General features: G+C 47.0%; 1 protein-coding gene across 9 annotated transcripts in view; it reads right to left on the minus strand.

Annotated features, from left to right (window-relative positions):
- The window catches only part of LOC142365635 (ceramide transfer protein-like), a 135,949-nt gene that overhangs the window by 85,632 nt on the left and 30,949 nt on the right, over positions 1 to 19,368 (minus strand). For 8 of the 9 annotated variants that reach the window (XM_075446627.1, XM_075446626.1, XM_075446629.1 and 5 more), the window contains one exon: positions 7,473 to 7,589. The exons of the other annotated variant lie outside the window; for it this stretch is intronic. In XM_075446627.1, the coding sequence (XP_075302742.1) occupies positions 7,473 to 7,589 (117 nt within the window). The remainder of the gene's footprint in view (positions 1 to 7,472; positions 7,590 to 19,368) is intronic. 9 annotated transcript variants of the gene reach the window in all.

Here is a 19,368-nt window from a genome sequence, read left to right on the forward strand (position 1 = left end):
TTCTGAAACAAAGTCATTTTTTATCTGATAACAACAGCTTGTCAAGGAACTTTTCATTGAGTTATGGTAATCTGACCAGGAAAGTTCCTTCAGAAAATTTCAGAGTAAGCAGACAAAAATCTGAACTGGTGATACAGGTTATTTTGCCTCACAGAAGTCCAACTTCTACTCTCAATCAAGTGTTTAGATATAAAGCTTCCACAAGAGCTAAAGAAAAATTAAAGGATAGGTGAAAATTTACTTAAAACTAAGGATCATTTAAGTGTTCATACAAACTCAATAAAAAATGGAATGAACTTCCAGCCTCTAAGAAAATATATTTTTCACATCCTATCAACATTATTAACAGTACATTTTTTCCTACAAGGATGTAAATAAATTATAGGAAAACATAGCACTAATTATCCAATTTGGAAAATATCTTATTGAAACAAGATATTCAGAGACACTTTCTCTAAGAAACATTAATGATAATCAGACTGAAAACTGGATTTATACATTTCTGGTTTATGTTTAATTACATCAAACGCCTATTTATGTGCATACAGCACTTTTCTATGGGTTCTGGTTTTCAGATTCCTATGTATTTTAGCAGGAACAGTTAGTAAGAACAGATGCACCTCCAGTGGAACTATCCAATAAACCTGTCATTGCACTCAAATGTGAAGACAGAAATCTGGTACAAATTATTATTATTTTTTAAGAACCACCAAATTCTTGCAAAGTATGAAAATTTAAACTGTCCAAACCAAAATCAATATTAAAGAAAGCCTTTTTTCGAAGTGGAAAAACTGCATAATTAATCAGGCTTCTCCACAAAAGGAGGTCATTTTTGGAATGCTGGAACTCATGCTCCTCAACACTCATTAATGCTCTGAAAAGGAGGTTGAATAAGATGACTTAAGTTTATCAATAATACCAGACAGAAAAACAAAAGCCAACAGATACCTCATGATAGTGGCTGGGCAGTAAAGCAGAAGAAGAAAATTCAGTGGTGCTGCATGCAAGATTTTTTTTTTTTTGTAACACAGAAAAAAATATTCCAACTCTAGACATACAATGGCAAACTCTAAACTATTACCATTCAGTACTTCCATATTATAAATAGGTGGTTCCATAAAACTGCCAGCTCAGAACTCAGCAACAGTTAAGGACAGCCTCAGAAGACAGAAAAGAACAGCATGAGAAAGACTACCCTTTGAGGTCATGCAGAGTTTGAGAAAAGGATATGGGTATTTTCCTCATTCATTCCTTCATGGTAGCATGCAATGTTCCAGCCTGCGTTTCTGCTTAGCCAGATTTCCAGTTAAGTTCTGCAGTTCACTAGCTAAATCATTCACCAAACCTAGTCTGAATTTCAGCCCAGGGTTACCAAGTTCCGCATCATTCCATTCCTGAAGAGCCCCACGCTTGTAAAACAGTTTTTGAAATGTCAGTTCTACGGATGTGTAATCCAGCAACATGCTGGGTGTATCCTCTTGAGACATTTCTGAGGTACTGCAAGAGTAACAGATTGCAGTATTTTTGATTCAAAAAAACTCCACGATTAACTTTGTATTTTTTTCACTAGACTACAGAAAAGAATCCTGGTTTTGAAACTTAATTTTTTATGTTTTAATGTTACCTCTGTATCAAAGTTAATGCAAAATGCCAAGCTATAAATGGACTAATATTCTAACTGAGATTAATTTTTTTTTAGAGGACTATTATCAAAAGACAGCACTTCAAATTCAAGAGCATGTACTGCTTATTCTAAGGACTGTCCAACAAAAGGTGAAAATTCCTAATTACATATAGTACTTAGATAAGCAATATTTCAAGAAGCTCAAGGAAAAAATATATACCTACTTAGATACCTATTTTACTTTGTTTTCTTGTAACACTGATGAATTATTCCACAAGGAATTAAGTGATATCTCTAGATCCGCTGCCCTTGTCCTTATAGACAGTTTTAACTTCCCAGACATCAACTGGGAATATCATACAGCAGACACAAACAGGTCCAGGAAATTCCTTAAGTATGTTGAAGATAACTTCTTGCTGTAGGTACTAAGGGAGACGACTAGTGAAAGTGCCCTCCTAGATTTCCTGCTTGTAAACAGAGAGGGACTAGTGCGTGAAGTGGTGATTGGTGGCTGTCTTGGTCACAGTGACCACGACGTAGTTGAGTTCCAAATCATTGGCAACAGGAAAAAAACTGCCAGCAAAACTTCGACCCTGGATATGAGGAGAGTAGACTTTGGGATGCTGAAGGAGCTAGTTAGTAAGGTCCCCTGGGAATCTGCTTTTGAAGGTATTGGGGTCCATGAATACTGGTCACTTTTTAAGAACAATCTCTTAGGAGTGCAGGAGCAGGCAACTGCAAAGTGTCAGAAGTCAAGCAAGCAGGGCAGAGGGCTGGCTTGGCTGAGCAGGGATCTCCTTCTAGAACACAGTCGGTGTTTTGGTTTCGGCTGCTGCCGGCAACAAAAGCGCCATGCGGCCGCCCCTCCCCCCACCGCGGTGCAGAGGAGAATGGAAATAAACAGGCAGAAAACTGATGGGTCGGGATAAGGGCAGTTTAACAGAACAGCAAACAAAGGGAACAGTAACAACAACGATACAGATAAGGAGAAAACACAACAACGAACCCCACGACCCAGAGAAACCGCTCTCCCGGACAGGACCGGTGCCGCGCGCTCCCGAGCCACGAGTGAGTTCTCTTCTGGTGTATCTACCACTCCTCCCAGTTTGGTGTCATCAGCAAACTTGCTGAGGGTACATTCTAACTCTCATCCAGGTCATTGATGAAGAAGTTAAACAAGGCTGGGCCCAGTACTGTCCCCTGGGGCACACCACTAGTTACCAGCCTCCAACTAGACTCAGCACCGCTGATGACAACCCTCTGAGTTCTGCCATTCAGCCAGTTCTCTATCCACTTCACCGACCACTCATCCAGCCCACACTTCCTGAGCTTCCCTAGGAGGATGTTATGGGAGATAGTGTCGAAAGCCTTGCTGAAGTCGAGGTAGACAACATCCACGGCTCTCCCTTCATCTACCCAGCCAGTCATGCCATCAGAGAAAGCTATCAGATTGGTCAGGCATGATTTCCCCTTGGTGAATCCATGCTGACTACTCCTGATAACCTTCTTTTCCTCCACTTCCTTGATGGTGGCCTCCAGGATAAGCTGCTCCATCACCTTTCCCGGGATGGAGGTGAGGCTGACCGGCCTGTGGTTCCCTGGGTCCTCCTTCTTGCCCTTTTTGAAGACTGGAGTGACATTGGCCTTTCTCCAGTCCTCGGGCACCTCTCCCGTCCTCCAGGACCTCTCAGAGATCACAAAATCATAGAATGTTACGGGTTGGAAGGGATCTCTGTGGGTCATCTAGTCCAACCCTCCCGCCAAAGCAGGGTCACCTATAGCAGGCCGCAGAGGACCTTGTCCAGGAGGGTCTTGAATATCTCCAGGGAAGGAGACTCCACCACCTCCCTGGGCACCCTGTTCCAGTGCTCCGTCACCCTCAGAGGGAAGAATCACAGAATCACAGAATAGTAGGGGTTGGAAGGGACCTCTGTGGGTCATCTAGTCCAACCCCCCTGCCGAAGCAGGGTCACCTACAGCAGGCTGCACAGGACCTTGTCCAGGCGGGTCTTGAATATCTCCAGAGAAGGAGACTCCACAACCTCCCTGGGCAGCCTGTTCCAGGGCTCCGTCACCCTCAGAGGGAAGAAGTTCTTCCTCATGTTCAGACGGAACTTCCTGTGCCACAGTTTGTGCCCATTGCCCCTTGTACTGTCACTGGGCACCACTGAAAAGAGCTTGGCCCCATCCTCCTGACACCCACCCTTCAGATATTTGTAGGCATTTATAAGGTCCCCTCGCAGCCTTCTCTTCTTCAGGCTGAACAAGCCCAGCTCCCTCAGCCTCTCCTCGTAGGGGAGATGCTCCAGTCCCCTCACCATCCTCGTAGCCCTCCGCTGGACTCTCTCCAGTAGCTCCTCATCTTTCTTGAACTGAGGAGCCCAGAACTGGACAGAGTACTCCAGATGAGGCCTCACTAGGGCAGTGTAGAGGGGAAGGAGAACCTCCCTCGACCTGCTGGCCACACTCCTCCTAATGCACCACAGGATGCCATTGGCCTTCTTGGCAGCCAGGGCACACTGCTGGCTCATGGTTAACCTGTCGTCCACCAGGACACCCAGTTCCCTCTCCGCAGAGCTGCTCTCCAGCAGGTCCGCCCCAAGCCTGTACTGGTGCATGGGGTTGTTCCTCCCCAGGTGCAGGACACTGCACTTGCCCTTGTTGAACCTCATCAGGTTCCTCTCTGCCCAACTCTCCAGCCTGTCCAGGTCACGCTGAATGGCAGCACAGCCTTCTGGTGTGTCTACCACTCCTCCCAGTTTGGTGTCATCAGCAAACTTGCTGAGGGTACATTCTAACTCTTCATCCAGGTCATTGATGAAGTTGTTAAACAAGGCTGGGCCCAGTACTGACCCCTGGGGCACACCACTAGTTACTGGCCTACAACTAGACTCAGCACCACTGATGACAACCCTCTGAGTTCTGCCATTCAGACAGTTCTCAGTCCACCTCACTGTCCACTCGTCCAGCCCACACTTCCTGAGCTTCCCTAGGAGGATGTTATGGGAGACTGTGTTGAAAGCCTTGCTGAAGTCTAGGTAGACAACATCCACGGCTCTCCCTTCATCTACCCAGCTAGTCATGTCATCGTAGAAAGCTATCAGATTGGTCATTTGATCCCTTCTCTTGGCTTCCAGGTGTCCCATGGGTCAAACGCGGTTTTTTTTGCATGTTATGTGGTGTTGCACTGTTATTGTTCCTTCCCTGTTTAATTCCATTTTTTATACCGTTAATCCAATGCACTGTTTCAAATATGCATTTTATAGCCACCTCGCCTCATAATGATGTTAAATATATCCACGCAATATATTGGCCTAAACCTGAAACTTCAGTTGTAGAAATAGTATAAACTAAGCTCTTTTCCACACTTACCTGTTTTCTCTACCTTTTCACCACCATGGGTGAAGAAACAACCACCTTTGAGTCACGGGGTGGTGTCAGAGACCATATCTTAAGACAGTTGCCTCAAATAAAGCCTGATAGCTTTCAGGCTGGAGAGCTGGGCAGAGAGGAACCTGATGAGGTTCAACAAGGGCAAGTGCAGGGTCCTGCACCTGGGGAGGAACAACCTCATGCACCAGTACAGGCTTGGGGTGGACCTGCTGGAGAGCAGCTCTGCGGAGAGGGACCTGGGTGTCCTGGTGGACGACAGGTTAACTATGAGCCAGCAGTGTGCCCTGGCTGCCAAGAAGGCCAATGGGATCCTGGGGTGCATCAAGAAGAGTGTGGCCAGCAGGACGAGGGAGGTTCTCCTTCCCCTCTACACTACCCTGGTGAGGCCTCATCTGGAGTACTGTGTCCAGTTCTGGGCTCCCCAGTTCAAGAAGGATGAAGAGCTACTGGAGAGAGTCCAGCGGAGGGCTACAAGGATGGTGAGGGGACTGGAACATCTCCACTACGAGGAGAGGTTGAGGGAACTGGGCTTGTTCAGCCTGAAGAAGAGAAGGCTGCGAGGGGACCTTATAAATGCCTACAAATATCTGAAGGGTGGGTGTCAGGAGGATGGGGCCAAGCTCTTTTCAGTGGTGCCCAGTGACAGGACAAGGGGTAATGGGCACAAACTGAGGCACAGGAAGTTCCGTCTGAACATGAGGAGGAACTTCTTCTCTCTGAGGGTGACAGAGCACTGGAACAGGCTGCCCAGGGAGGTTGTGGAGTCTCCTTCTCTGGAGATATTCAAGACCCGCCTGGACAAGGTCCTGTGCAGCCTGCTGTAGGTGACCCTGCTTCGGCGGGGGGGTTGGACTAGATGACCCACAGAGGTCCCTTCCAACCCCTACTATTCTGTGATTCTGTGATTCTGTGAAAGCTTGTTTGCAACCCAAATCGCTGCAGGACCTCCTGGCAGGCCAGGAAAGCATGTTTGCAGCCCAGCTCACTGCAGGACCCCCTGGCGGGCCAGCCGAATACAAACCAGACAAGGAATAAACAACCACCTGAAACCAGCCTCAAAGGGAGTTAGAGGATGGGTACATCATTGTGGAAAATGTGTCTAGACACCGACCCCCTCCCCGACCTGCCGGAGCCAGGACTGACAAAAAACACATGCACGGGACTGGGGGAATGTGGGGTATCTGCCATTGCCTAGGGAAAAATCTCCCTGAACACCCTATAAAAAAGCTGTGTGACCAAACAACGACAGGACCCCCACCACTAACACACACGGAAACTATGGACCAACGGGATGCCACTGGATCCATGGTGGTGACTATCTCTTGCGACTCTACCCCGACTGCTTGCTAGGTTTCTTTCTTTCTTGTCTTTTCCTCTCTTTCCTGTTGCCGTTTCCTCATGCCTTCGTTTGAACAAGTGATCAATAAATCTGTTTGATTGGTGACATTTGACCTCATTTGTGTCTTAATCTCACTCTGGGAATAACAACGAATCTCTTCAGCTCGGGTCTTCCCGGACCGTAACACTAGGATATCTAGATAAGAAACAATTCAGTAATCAGTGAGAGAGGATGGACAAAACCACTAGAAGTCACTCAAACATAATGCAAGCTTTTTCTTTTTCAAGGCAGAGAGTTCAAGAACGGTTCACAGTTGTAAGCTCCCAGTTCTGTAAACTCTTCTATATGAAAGCTAAGCAAATCAATTCCTTTATGTCCTGGTTTGAGCTGGGATAGAGCTAATTTTCCTCACAGTAGCTGCTGGGTTTTGGATTTAGTATGAGAAGAATGTTGATAACACAGTAATGTTTTTAGTTGTTGCTAAGAAATCAAGGACTTTTTCCAGTTTCCCATATTCAGCTAATGAGCAGGAGTACAGGAGCTGGGAGGGAGCATAGCCAGGCAGCTAACCCAAGCTGGCCAATGGAAATATTCCATAACATAGACATCACACTTATTTTATAAATGGGGGTTGGCCAGGAGGCAGGAACTCTCTCTTTTTTTCCGTGAGTTTGGTAAGTTCTTTGAAATTCCTGAGTTCAGCAAAATCCATGAGCTCCACAATTGGTCATCAGGTGGTGAGAAAAACTGCATTGTGTATCGCTTGTTTTGCATATTCATTATTATTAGTAGTAGTATTTCCTTTGCTGTCCTATTAAACTTTCTTTATCTCAACCCATGAGTTTTACTTTTTGTCCATTCTCCACCTCCATCCTCCATCCCACTGAGGGGGAAGGGGAGGGGTGAGCGACCAGCTGTCTGGTGCTTAGTTGCCAGCTGCCAGGTTAAACCACGACACTTTGGAACATATTTAACACATTGCTTCAATCTTGCAGCTTTTATCTGTCATAAATGCTTTCAATACTTTAATGACTGTACAGTGAAGCTTACAACTCTCTACAAGCACCACCAGATCTAATGAGGTAGTGAGAAAGGAAATCAGAAAAAAACCCATACCTTGTGTTGTTCTATTGCATCTGCCCACTGTTGTCTGTGATCTGGGTCCTGAGCTCGGAGGTACCAAACACTATCATTTACACTAATATCAAATCTGCATTCGTCAAACTCATGGGGCTGTGAAAGAAAAGAATGTAAGAATAGCTAACATTATCAACATGACCAACAATATCTCACAGTCTAAAATACTTTATTAGAAAAACTAATTGACATTGTCTTGAATTCATCCTAGATTATAAACTCTGGTTTATGTAGCTGTCTCAAATAATCAACTAACATACACTTCCTTAATGAAAAATGTCAGTCTTCTGAAATAGAAAAGCCTATTCTTATTGAACAAAATTGTCACAAAAAGTTCCACACAAACATTGACCAAACCTTCCTACTTCCAAAGGAATCCTTTAGCAAAATAACTAGCAGACACATCCAGGAAAATACAACTTTTAACAAAATAAAATTTCAAAGCAGGAAAGAGAAATTAAGGTTATTGCTATCAATATTGATTTTAGATGGAAGGAATACATACATCACAGCAAAAAGCACCAGATTAGAACCACAAAAGCAGACTATAGCAAAATGACAAGGCAGGCAGGCAACTAAAGTAAGCTGTGGCACCCTCTGCCTCAGCGTTCTTCACTAAGACAGGATTGTCAGATAACTGGGAGCAACATGCAATCCCTTCCCATATCACCACTCAAATGCATCTGACTTTCAGTTCACATGCCTCAAATACTAAAAAACTTTTACTAGCATTACAGTGAAGCTGGTAAGGAAAGTACAAGGAAACAAAACAACGATCAAATATGCCCTGTGCCCTGACACTGTCAGTTCAAAGTTACTCCCTAACAAACATCCAACACAGAGCACAATTTTTTCTTCCCCTTAATTGAAAACTATTTTTAACAAAACATAACACAGGTATAGCTGAACACCTTTTTGAATTTGAATACAAAGAAAAGTTACACATACAAGTAACCGTAGGAAGATAACAGGCTCTAAGGTTAAAGCAAATGATGCGATCTGAAAGACCATAAATATTGAGTCCTGATGCCAAAGACAAGACTACACATGTTAATATCCTTTACAACATAAGAACTGCTCTGGAAATACATTCATCTTGCAGACAACTAACGCACTGTGGATCACTCATGAAACACTCCACAAAAGAAAACCTAAAAGCAAGTCTCATTTGTTGCGCCATGCACAACAGTTCAGTGTCAGTGAGAATTATTTTCTAAGGATCTGGAAATCAGAAGCTACTTACACATAATACACAATCTTTCTTGTTTAAATATACTAAGGAGGAACAGAAGTACAACAGGAGTCAATAAGCAAATAAAAAATGAGCTAGGAATTATTCACCACTTCTCAGGTCTGTCCTTTACTCTTCTAACATCCTCCTCAGACTAGTTTGAGCCTCTCCTTACACTTGTTTCAAGTTTTTCCATTTCTATTCCCTTTACTTTCTTCCTGTAAGAGATCTCACCTCATTTCATTTAGATCTCCTTTTATCTGAAGTTCACTGTTTATAGCCTATTGTTCACTTTCCTCCATATGCTCAGAAGGAATTATAAAATGGTATAGTTCTTAGCCAGCCACCTGACAAGACGTTGCAGGAAAAACAGTGTTTTTCAAGTGTAACAAGCTAAGGACCCGTGCTGAGGCCAGGATAGGTCCTGTGGAGTCCTGGCTGGACGAGAGGGGACATAGCTTGGTGCGTTGAGCAACCCAGGTTCCGATCCGGAAGTGAGCCTTGGGAGCGGCTGACACGGAACCCTGCTGGGAAGGCAGAGCGACGAGCTCGGGACACTGGAGCAGGGGGAACGTCACCGTTTCCTGCCACACTGTCACTTCCTTCCTGCCACGTTGCTGTTTCCTGCCACAGTACTGTTTTCACTTCGAGATGCAGCTCTGCACCAATCACAACGAGTTGCAGTAGTTTTGCCTATATATGGGTTGGGGGTTTAACCATTCAGATGCTGTAATAGTTTTGCTATATAAACCTTGTTTTTGCTGACTAATAAAGGTGAACGATCATACTCATATTGGGGTCACATCGTTACAACGGATCCGTAACCCACGCCAACATTTGGTAGCAGAGGATGGACAGTTTCCCTGCAGGAGTCCCTGAGACTGTGGTGAGCAGCTAGAGAGGGGGTGTGGGAACAACGGCTGGGAGGGTCCTGCCTGGGTGCGAACGCGCAGGGCAGACACGGACGGCCGACTCCCAGGAATTTTCGAGCCACACTGGGGCTGCCTGGCGCAGCTAAATTTTAACGTGGAGGCCGTGGTCGCAGGCATGGAGGTGGATGCTGCGGCAACGTTGTTAGTCGGTATTCTCTCTAAGAGAGGAATAGACGCAACGGCAAACCAACTCATGAAGTTGATTAAACTGGGGCAACGATGGGGTCACTTTGCGGATACCCCGCTACTGTTTTCTGTCTCGGAATGGCAAGAGTTAGGAGAGACTATGTGGGAAAGGACAATAACTGGGGAGGAAAAGGAGGAAAAGGAGATAAAAGCCATCTGCGAGCTCTGGCGAACAGTATTACAGACCTTAAAAGCCATGAAAGCTGAACGAGAGGTGGCGTGTGCTGCAGCTCAGATGCTAGCTCCGGAGCCCGGGAAAGATCACACGCCTAAGCCTGGGACATTAGCACGGGTTTTCGGGCTACCTGCCGTTAGAGGGATGACTGGGATCACTTGTAACACAATTGCCGAGATTCGGGCGAGTGCGGAACGCAGTTCCGGTCTGGGCGCAGAGGGGGATGGCCCACCGGAAGTTGCTGCTAGAGAGATCAACTTGAAATGCCAGCCGGACGCGGTAGTACGACCACCCCCAGGGAGCGGGGAGGAGTCGGGCACAGAAGTGCGACTGCCTTCCGGAAGAGGGGAGGAGCGGCTGCCTTCCAGAAGAGGGGAGGAGCTGCTCGTACCACCCCCAGAGGGGGAGGGAGAAGGGGCGTGGCTTACAACATCGGCCCCTCCTGGGGCACGGCCTGCAACATCAGCCCCTCCTCTGTGGCTAGTACCACCCCCAGAGGGGGAGGGAGAAGGGGCGCGGCTTACGACATCGGCCCCTCCTGGGGCGCGGCCTGCAACATCGGCCCCTCCTCTCTATCCACCCCTGCCATCTTCCAGTGAGGTGTCTCCACTCCCGACGCCCTCTGATGGCGGCCAGAGCGAATTGCAAGGAAAAACAGTGTGCGATCTTTTGCAGTCAGTTTTTCAGAGTCTTCAAGACACGAGCTTGCAGTTCCAGCATATGTCAATCGTTTCCAGCCCCCCCCACTGGGAAAATGAGGCTTCCTCTCCAAGATGTTTAGCTGGGCCTCTGGCACCGATCACACCTGTCCACTGGAGCGGTGTTATAAGAGATGCCATCCTAGAGGGACAGTGGGACGTTGCCACATGTATGGGAGGTACACAAGCCTTAGCCTGTCCTGTGGTACAGGTTAATGGACAAAGCAAATGGGAACCACATGACTGGAAGATTTTGCAACAGGCCCGTAGCACCATAACGCAATATGGGGTGAAGTCTGAGGCCACTCGACAAATTGTTACCTGGATTTACTCCGCTGACCTGATGTGTCCACATGACTGTCGAAGTTTAATGCGATTGTTACTCACCCCTACTCAGTTCTTGTTGTGGGGAGCAGCATGGGCACAACGGGCTATGGATGAGGCGATGCGACATCAGGACCAGCAAGATCCTTATCATGGAGTAACAGTGGACATACTTACCGGACAAGGAGTTTATGCTAGCCTGGAACGGCAGTTGACCTTCCCCGCCCATGTGCTTCAATTGTCAGCACGTCTTGCCCTGGAAGCTTTCTTTGCACTGCCTGGTTCGTCCGCTCCACCTTTCGGAACTGTAGTGCAAGGAGCCACTGAAACTTACAGCAACTTCATCGACCGGCTGTATGATGCGTTAATGAATCATCCAGATTTAAATGAGGAAAGCAAGCAGCAAATGTTTCGTGTGCTAGCCTTTGACAACGCCAATAAGACTACAAAACAGCTTCTGGCAGGTCTGCCGAGAGGGGCGGGAGTTGAAGACATGCTGTCCAGGGTCGAGAGGGCTGGAGAACACAAGCAACAGGCGACGGTCGCTGCTGCCGTGCAAGGCGCGGTCAGAGAAGTTGTCCAACCACTTGCAGCTGCAGTGCAACAAAACAGTACTCTGCAGGTGCAATCCTCAGACCGTCGTATTTGCTATCGGTGTGGGGAAAAGGGGCACGTCAGACGTTGCTGCCGTGGCGCCGTCTGGTGTGAGAAATGTCAAAAGGATACCCATGTCACAAAAGTATGTTCGGGAAACGAGAGGAGGAGCGCGGACAGAGGCCGTGTGTGGAAACAAATGAATCCTCCGAGCAAAGCAAGAGTTTTTCACAACAGCCTCAAGCCGCAACCAGAGGCAGCTTGGGAATTGACTTGGAAACCACAATAGACGTTGTCCTTAACGACACGACCGTACATGAGATCCCTAGCAATGCGGTCGGGCCAAGGATTAATTCAAACGGCAGAATGAAAGGACTTTTAGTGGGACGTTCTTCTGCCAGCGTTAAGGGACTACTAATTGTTCCTAGGGTTATTGATGCAAACTATGCGGACCAGATTCATATTATGGTCCATACTCTTTGTCCTCCTTTGTTTGTTCCAAAAGGCAGTAAGATAGCACAGGTTCTAGTGATAGGCAGCTCAATCGACCATTCTTTAGCAAAGACTGCCCGTGAAAACTGAAGTCTTGATTCCACAGACCCTGCAGTTTGTTTTACTACGAAGTAGGACCATCGGCCTAATATGCGCGTTGTGTTGAGTCAGAAAAATGCATCAGTACAAATCTACACAATGCTAGACACCGGGGCTGACATCACAATCGTAAGTACGGGTGTTTGGCCGGAGGAGTGGCCGCTAAGTGTTCCCACAACGGCTATCGCAGGTGTGGGGGGACACTCCGCTCCCATGATGAGCCAATACCCTGTGCAAATAACCTTTCCTGAAGGGCAGGAGGTCAGTTTAAAGGTCTATGTCATGCAGCTGCCCGAAACTCTTTCAGCCCTAATTGGGCGCGACGTTTTGAGTCAAATTGGAGTTGTACTAACCACTACCCCTTTTTAGTTATGGGCACTGGCGAGCAGTTGCCCAAACCACCGCTAACCTGGCTTTCCAACGAACCTGTGTGGGTTGACCAGTGGCCCATGACAGAAGAGCGACTGCAAATAACAAGGCAATTGGTAGCAGAACAACTCGCTGCAGGCCACATCAAGCCTTCAGTCAGCCCATGGAATACCACCATTTTCATCATTCCGAAAAAGAGCGGCAAATGGCGCCTCTTACACGACCTACGTAAGATTAATGAGCAAATGCAACCCATGGGAGCCATACAACCTGGAATGCCATCACCTGCTATGCTTCCGTCGGGTTGGCACGTGATCATTGTTGACCTAAAAGACTGCTTTTTCACTATACCTTTACATCCGCGAGACACTCAACGGTTTGCCTTTTCGATACCGGTAACCAACAAAGCAGCACCTTCAGAGCGATATGAGTGGGTTGTCTTGCCACAAGGCATGAGAAACTCACCCACGCTGTGTCAACTTTATGTGGCTTGGGCCTTAGCTCCACTCAGGAAACAGTGGCTGAATACCATCATTTATCATTAGATGGATGACATCCTCTGCTGTCAACAGGAAGCGTTCAATGATGATTCCTTGGCACAGCTGAGTACTGTTTTACCCAGCAAGGGCCTTGTTATTGCCCCGGAAAAGGTTCAGCGATCCGCACCATGGAAGTATTTGGGGTGGCGCATCTCTGACGCTACGATCCAACCACAAAAGGTGGAGTTAGCGACAAATTTGCGCACATTGACTGATGTACAGACTTTGCTTGGGGATATCCAGTGGGTGCGCAACTGTGCTGGTATTTCCAATGCTGACATTGCACCATTGACATTACTACTACGTGGCTCACATCCCAGCACAGCAGTCACCCTATCACAGACGCAGCAAACAGCTTTGCCACACATTGTACAGAAGCTTCAAACAGCTTGGACTACTAGGCGATTGCTAACCCTACCTGTTTCCTTGCTTATTTGTAACCCTGTAGAGTCACCATATGCCCTTGTTTGTCAGTGGCAAAACAAGAAGGGGGAGACTCATTCCTGTACAGCATTGTTGAATAGTCCTGATTTTGCCACTGACAAGCCTATTAGGGGCGATGATCCATTTTACATACTAGAATGGCTGTTTTTAAGTGTGCAGCCAAAGACTAGTACACAGACACGATCAGAAGCTGTGGGAGAGCTAATCAGAAAAGGTAGGACGAGGATAGTGGAAATATCAGGGGAAGAGCCGCAGGACATCAGTATACCGGTCAAAGCAGCAGATTAGGAATGGTGGTTGAGGCATGCTCTACCCATACAGGAAGCTCTGTTAGGCTATGGTGGGAGGATACATTCCCGACAGCCGAAAGGGAGATTGTGGTAGTTCTTGAAGCGTAATCTATGGCTTGAGAAGTCCAGAGTTCAAGAGAAGCCACTGGCCGAAGGAATCACAGTGTATACAGATGCAAGCAGGAGGCTGCGTAAGGCAGTTTGTGTTTGGCAAGAAGGGGGCCAGTGGTGTCGTCATATGATACAAGGACAGGATGGAGATTCGCTACAAATTTTAGAGCTGACTGCCGTGGTCTGGGCTTTAACTAATTGGTTAAATGAGCCTTTAAATGTTGTAACTGACTCCCTTTATGTAGCCGGGATAGTGCCTCGAATACCGGATGCCTTGCTTAGGGAGGCAGTCAATCCTAGATTAGGCAAGCTGTTTATCCAGTTGCGGACCGTACTCTCAACGGGCCGTACCTTGTTGTGTCATTCATGTACGTAGTCAGCAATGGGATCTGGGACTAGGGCACGGCAATCAGATTGCTGACAACTTACTTAGTCCCGCATGCCCTATGCATCCAGTAGACAAGTTTCAGCAGGCCAGACAGAGTCATGAGAATTTTCACCAAAATGCAAGAGGTCTGCGAAGGCAATTTGGACTGACAGAGAATGAGGCTCGTTATATTGTACAGGCCTGTCCTAAGTGTGGAAACCAAGGACCAGGTATAGGCCAAGGGGTCAATCCAAAAGGGCTGCAGGCACTTGCGCTGTGGCAGATGGACGTCACGCACTTCTCCGAATTCGGGCGGTTGAAGTACGTGCATGTCACAATAGACACCTTTTCAAAAATGATATGGGCCACTGCTTTACCTGGGGAGAAAGCGCAACATGTTTGTAAACATCTGCTTTCATGTTTTGCAGTACTGGGGGTCCCTGAAGAAATTAAGACCGATAACGGACCTGCCTTTGTCAGTCAAAAGCTGAGATCATTCTTGTTGACGTGGGGAATTAAGCACACCATGGGAATTGCACATTCTCCGACAGGGCAAGGCCTCATAGAGCGCACTCATCGCGTGCTGAAAGACTACTTAGATAAACAGCGAGGAGTTGAAACAGAAGCGCAATCGAGGTTGCATCGAGTTCTCTTTACTTTAAACTATTTGTGCCTTATGGGTGATCAGGAGGCACCGCCTGTTGTGGTGCATCACCAGAACTTAAAATTCAATAGTGCAACGAATTTACCGCGGTTTAAAGTGATCTATAGAGACCCGACTACTGGAGAGTGGGCTGGACCCGTACCAGTGATATTTAACGGTCGAGGTTATACGTGTGTTTCCACAGATCGCGGTCCAGTCTGGGTGCCTAGCCGAGCCGTGAAGCCTGCTTTGAATCAGCAAGACAAGTTAGCCGAGGAGCAACAAGCAGACTCTCACGAGCAGAGCAATCAAGTAGAAGTAACCTGAATAGAGGGAAGAGTATATGAGTGGTTACCAGGAGGTACTTGCCACCGATACCAACTGTGATGTTTTGTAAGATCTGTAAGCCTCGGGTTTTATGTAATTGTTACACTTGCTAACCATAGCGGCGGCGGCGAATATCGTTTGCGAAGCATCGGTGTAATCAGTGCCTTTAATAGGGCGCAGCGTAGCTCACGCTTTAATTGTTACAAAGCTCAAGACAAAAGGAAGCGATGCTTATCTCTGTAGCCGCTTGAAGTAAGTAAGGTTAGCAAACCAGAGAGTTAAAACCATATGGGTAAGTAGTTCTTTTAATATAGCCAAAGTAAGTTAGTGCCTGCTGTTTGGACCGTCCCCAAAGCGGAGGGGGAAAGACGAGAGTGCGATGCTTACATCAGTTTTGAAGGGAATGGCAGGAAAACGAGTGGTTACCCTGTTAGCCGCACTCTTTACATGTTGTCAGATTATAGTAGGCGAAGAAAACCTTTACCGCACTGAGCCCCGACAAAATCTATGGGTTACCTGGGCGAACAAAACGGGCCAATCAGCATTTTGTTTGTCTCTTGCTTCCGCAACAGAACCTTTTCGCACCTGTCTAATAGGAGTACCTAGTTACAGTGTTACTCATTTTGCTAATTATAGTGCAGGCAGATGTACAAAGGAGATTCAAGTGAGTAGTTGCAGTGCCAAACTCATACAAGGTCTGAATCGCACATTGCCCTGGGATCCTCAAGAGCTGAACTTGCTAGGATCGATGAGGATTGGTAACACGACCAAAAACTGGACTCAAACTTGTTTTGTATTTGCAGGGCCTGCTATTGCTAGGCCTAACCATCGCCATTTCTTCAACCAGTCAGGGTAGGCCAGTGTCACTCCAATTGCTTCTTATTATGACTATCAGGGCCACTCTAGAGCTGTCACCTTCTGTGGCACCAATGATACGAACAAAAGAAGCCCCCAAAGTCTGGGCGCCTACGGGATGGAAGCTGGTTCTCCCTTGTGGAATAATGCTACACCTAAAGCCTTGCCTCCTGACGTGTTTTTAATCTGTGGCGACAGGGCATGGCAAGGAATTCCTCGTAACATCTATGGCGGCCCGTGTTACTTAGGTCAGCTGACATTGCTAGCTCCAGATTGACAGTGGTGGAAGAAGGTAACAACTCATCCCAAGCGAGGTGTCACGGGACTTCCTCCTAACTGCGATGATCGAATCACTCTCCCAAGTACCACCGAGCGAGTATTTCTGGCATTATTGGTGCCCGGTGCCGCCGCCAGCGCAGCGTTAAATCAGCTAGGGAAATTGACATGCTGGGCAGAGAAGCAAGCCAGTGTTACCACAAAAGTCTTGGAATACCTGCTAGAAGATCAGAGTAGTCTACAACATGCGGTATTGCAAAATAGAGCCGCAATTGATTTTTTACTGCTGGCCCAGGGACATGGCTGTGAGGATTTTGAAGGCATGTGCTGTATGAACTTGTCCGATCATAGTAAGTCCATCCACAAGCAATTACAATGGCTCGAACAGCACGCCAATCAAATACAACAAAACCAGGGATTTTTTGATGGATTGCTCACCTCGCTCTTTGGTAATCTGCCTGCTTGGTTTAACAGTTTAATTATAGAAATCTTGCGCATATGTATCGTGTTACTTGCTGTTGGAATTATAATATGTATTTGCTTTAGCTGTCTTAAAAGGGCTCTCTCCAAGATGACGAAGCAAACCTGGCTTGCTCAAAAACAAGAAGGGGGAATTGTGGAGTCCTGGCTGGACGAGAGGGGACATAGCTTGGTGCGTTGAGCAACCCAGGTTCCGATCCGGAAGTGAGCCTTGGGAGCGGCTGACACGGAACCCTGCTGGGAAGGCAGAGCGACGAGCTCGGGACACTGGAGCAGGGGGAACATCACCGTTTCCTGCCACACTGTCACTTCCTTCCTGCCACGTTGCTGTTTCCTGCCACAGTACTGTTTTCACTTCGAGATGCAGCTCTCCCCCAATCACAACGAGTTGCAGTAGTTTTGCCTATATATGGGTTGGGGGTTTAACCATTCAGATGCTGTAACAGTTTTGCTATATAAACCTTGTTTTTGCTGACTAATAAAGGTGAACGATCATACTCATATTGGGGTCACATCGTTACAACGGATCCGTAACCCACGCCAACAAGGTCCTACCGCCCTTTCACAAGCAAGACAAGGCAAGAAACAGAGGAATGTTTTAGTCGCACAGGGAAGCGGAAAGCAAGCAGGAGTCACTATCTACCCTCAGGACCTAAAGCAGGTTGGAGAACTTCAGCTGCTTTTTCCTAACACCCCCACTCATCAGCAGCCTCAAGTAGCATACACAAATTGAGAGGGCACCAAGGAACCAAACTCAGACTGACATGACACTGTGAATGGGAGCGCCTGAAAACCTTTATAGTTTTCAAAGGTGATAAGTCTATGGCAGAGGCAGCCTATGCATGCACCAAGGGCGTCTTCTAGAGCCATCATTTCAAAGAAAAACAGCTAAATCATAACTCCATGAAAGAATACATTGCAAGAAATAGACCCTGGCATCACTAAACATCCTTTCTGTATGCCTCCCAAAGCTTTCTTCCAAGGCACCTGCAGAGAACACTGCTAAAATAAAAGCAATTGCAAGTATTCAAGTGTCACAGACTTTTCTGTATAAAACCAAGTGATACTAGCTCTTAAATTCTAAACAGTTTACATGAAGAAACATTTACTTGGCTACAGTTACTGAGGAAGTCCGTAGCCAGCTCAGGTCTCATGAGTCACAGCTGACTGCATTGCCACAAATCCCTTTGTGCTATACAGCTCTCAAGCCTGAAGTATTCATGAAACAAGCTTCAGAGCAATATCTGCTTGAAAAATACTGGTTCGAGTGCTTAAGGTAAATCACACAGGGATGTTTAAGTGGTTTTATATGCTTCATAACCTTCAAGAGTACTCCATGGGGGAAAAAAAAAATACTTGAAGGAACTTTTGCTTGCTAAACCAGTCTCTCACTACTCTAAATGGTATTTCTTCTTTTCTCTACAGAGGAAAGCCAGGGTATTTCATAGCAGATCCAACTCAAGTCTGTACATTGCAACTATTAAGTGTGCTTGTACTGCTATTCCCATTGCAGAACTAAAACTTATCTACAGTGAAGTTATTTTAAAATTCTGAAGGGGTTTTTTTGTATTAAGAAAATACCGAGCAGGGCATTAGGACACAAGACAAACAATATAGGCCTACAAAAAACAAGAATCACCATTCTTTAGTTCTCCCTGAGGCAGGAACAGCACTAGCATAAATGTGACACAGGCTGTTATCTATCCTAGCTCCATCGGTTCACAGCTACTAACAAAAAAATACCATATACTGCTATGAAGATAACTGCAGCTTACAATACAACAGTGTTATTGTTATGAGTTTGCGTGGCAAGGTTTTGGTAGCAGGAGGGCTATAGGGGTGGCTTCTGTGAGAAGCTGTGAAAAGCTTCCCCCGTGTCTGATAAAGCCAGTGCCAGCCGGCTCTAAGACGGACCTGCCGCTGCCCAAGGCCAAGCCAATCGGCAATGGTGGCAGTGCCTCTGTGATAACATATTTAAAAAAGGGAAGAAAAAAAACTCTGCGGTGAAATGGCAGTGAAGAGAGAGGAGTGAGACTATGTGAGAGAAACAACTCTACAGACACCAAGGTCAGTGAAGAAGGAGGGGGGAGGAGGTGCTTGAAATGTCAGAGCAGAGAGTCTTCCTTTGCAACTCGTGATGAAGACCATGGTGAGGCAGGCTGTCCCCCTGCAGCCCATGGAGGTCCATGGTGGAGCAGATCTCCACCTGCAGCCCATAGAAGGGACCCCATGTCAGAGCAGGTGGATGCCTGAAGGAGGCTGTGACCCCGTGGGGAGCCCCGCACTGGAGCAGGCTCCTGCCAGGACCTGCGGACCCATGGAGAGAGGGGCCCACGCCGGAGCGGGTTTGCTGGCAGGGCTTGTGACCCCGTGGGGGACCCACACTGGAGCAGCCTGTTCCTGAAGGACTGCACCCCGTGGAAGGGACCCACGCTAGGCAGTT

The sequence above is a fragment of the Opisthocomus hoazin genome, chromosome W (genome assembly GCF_030867145.1).
Source record: "Opisthocomus hoazin isolate bOpiHoa1 chromosome W, bOpiHoa1.hap1, whole genome shotgun sequence".
In the NCBI taxonomy this organism is placed as follows: domain Eukaryota; kingdom Metazoa; phylum Chordata; class Aves; order Opisthocomiformes; family Opisthocomidae; genus Opisthocomus; species Opisthocomus hoazin.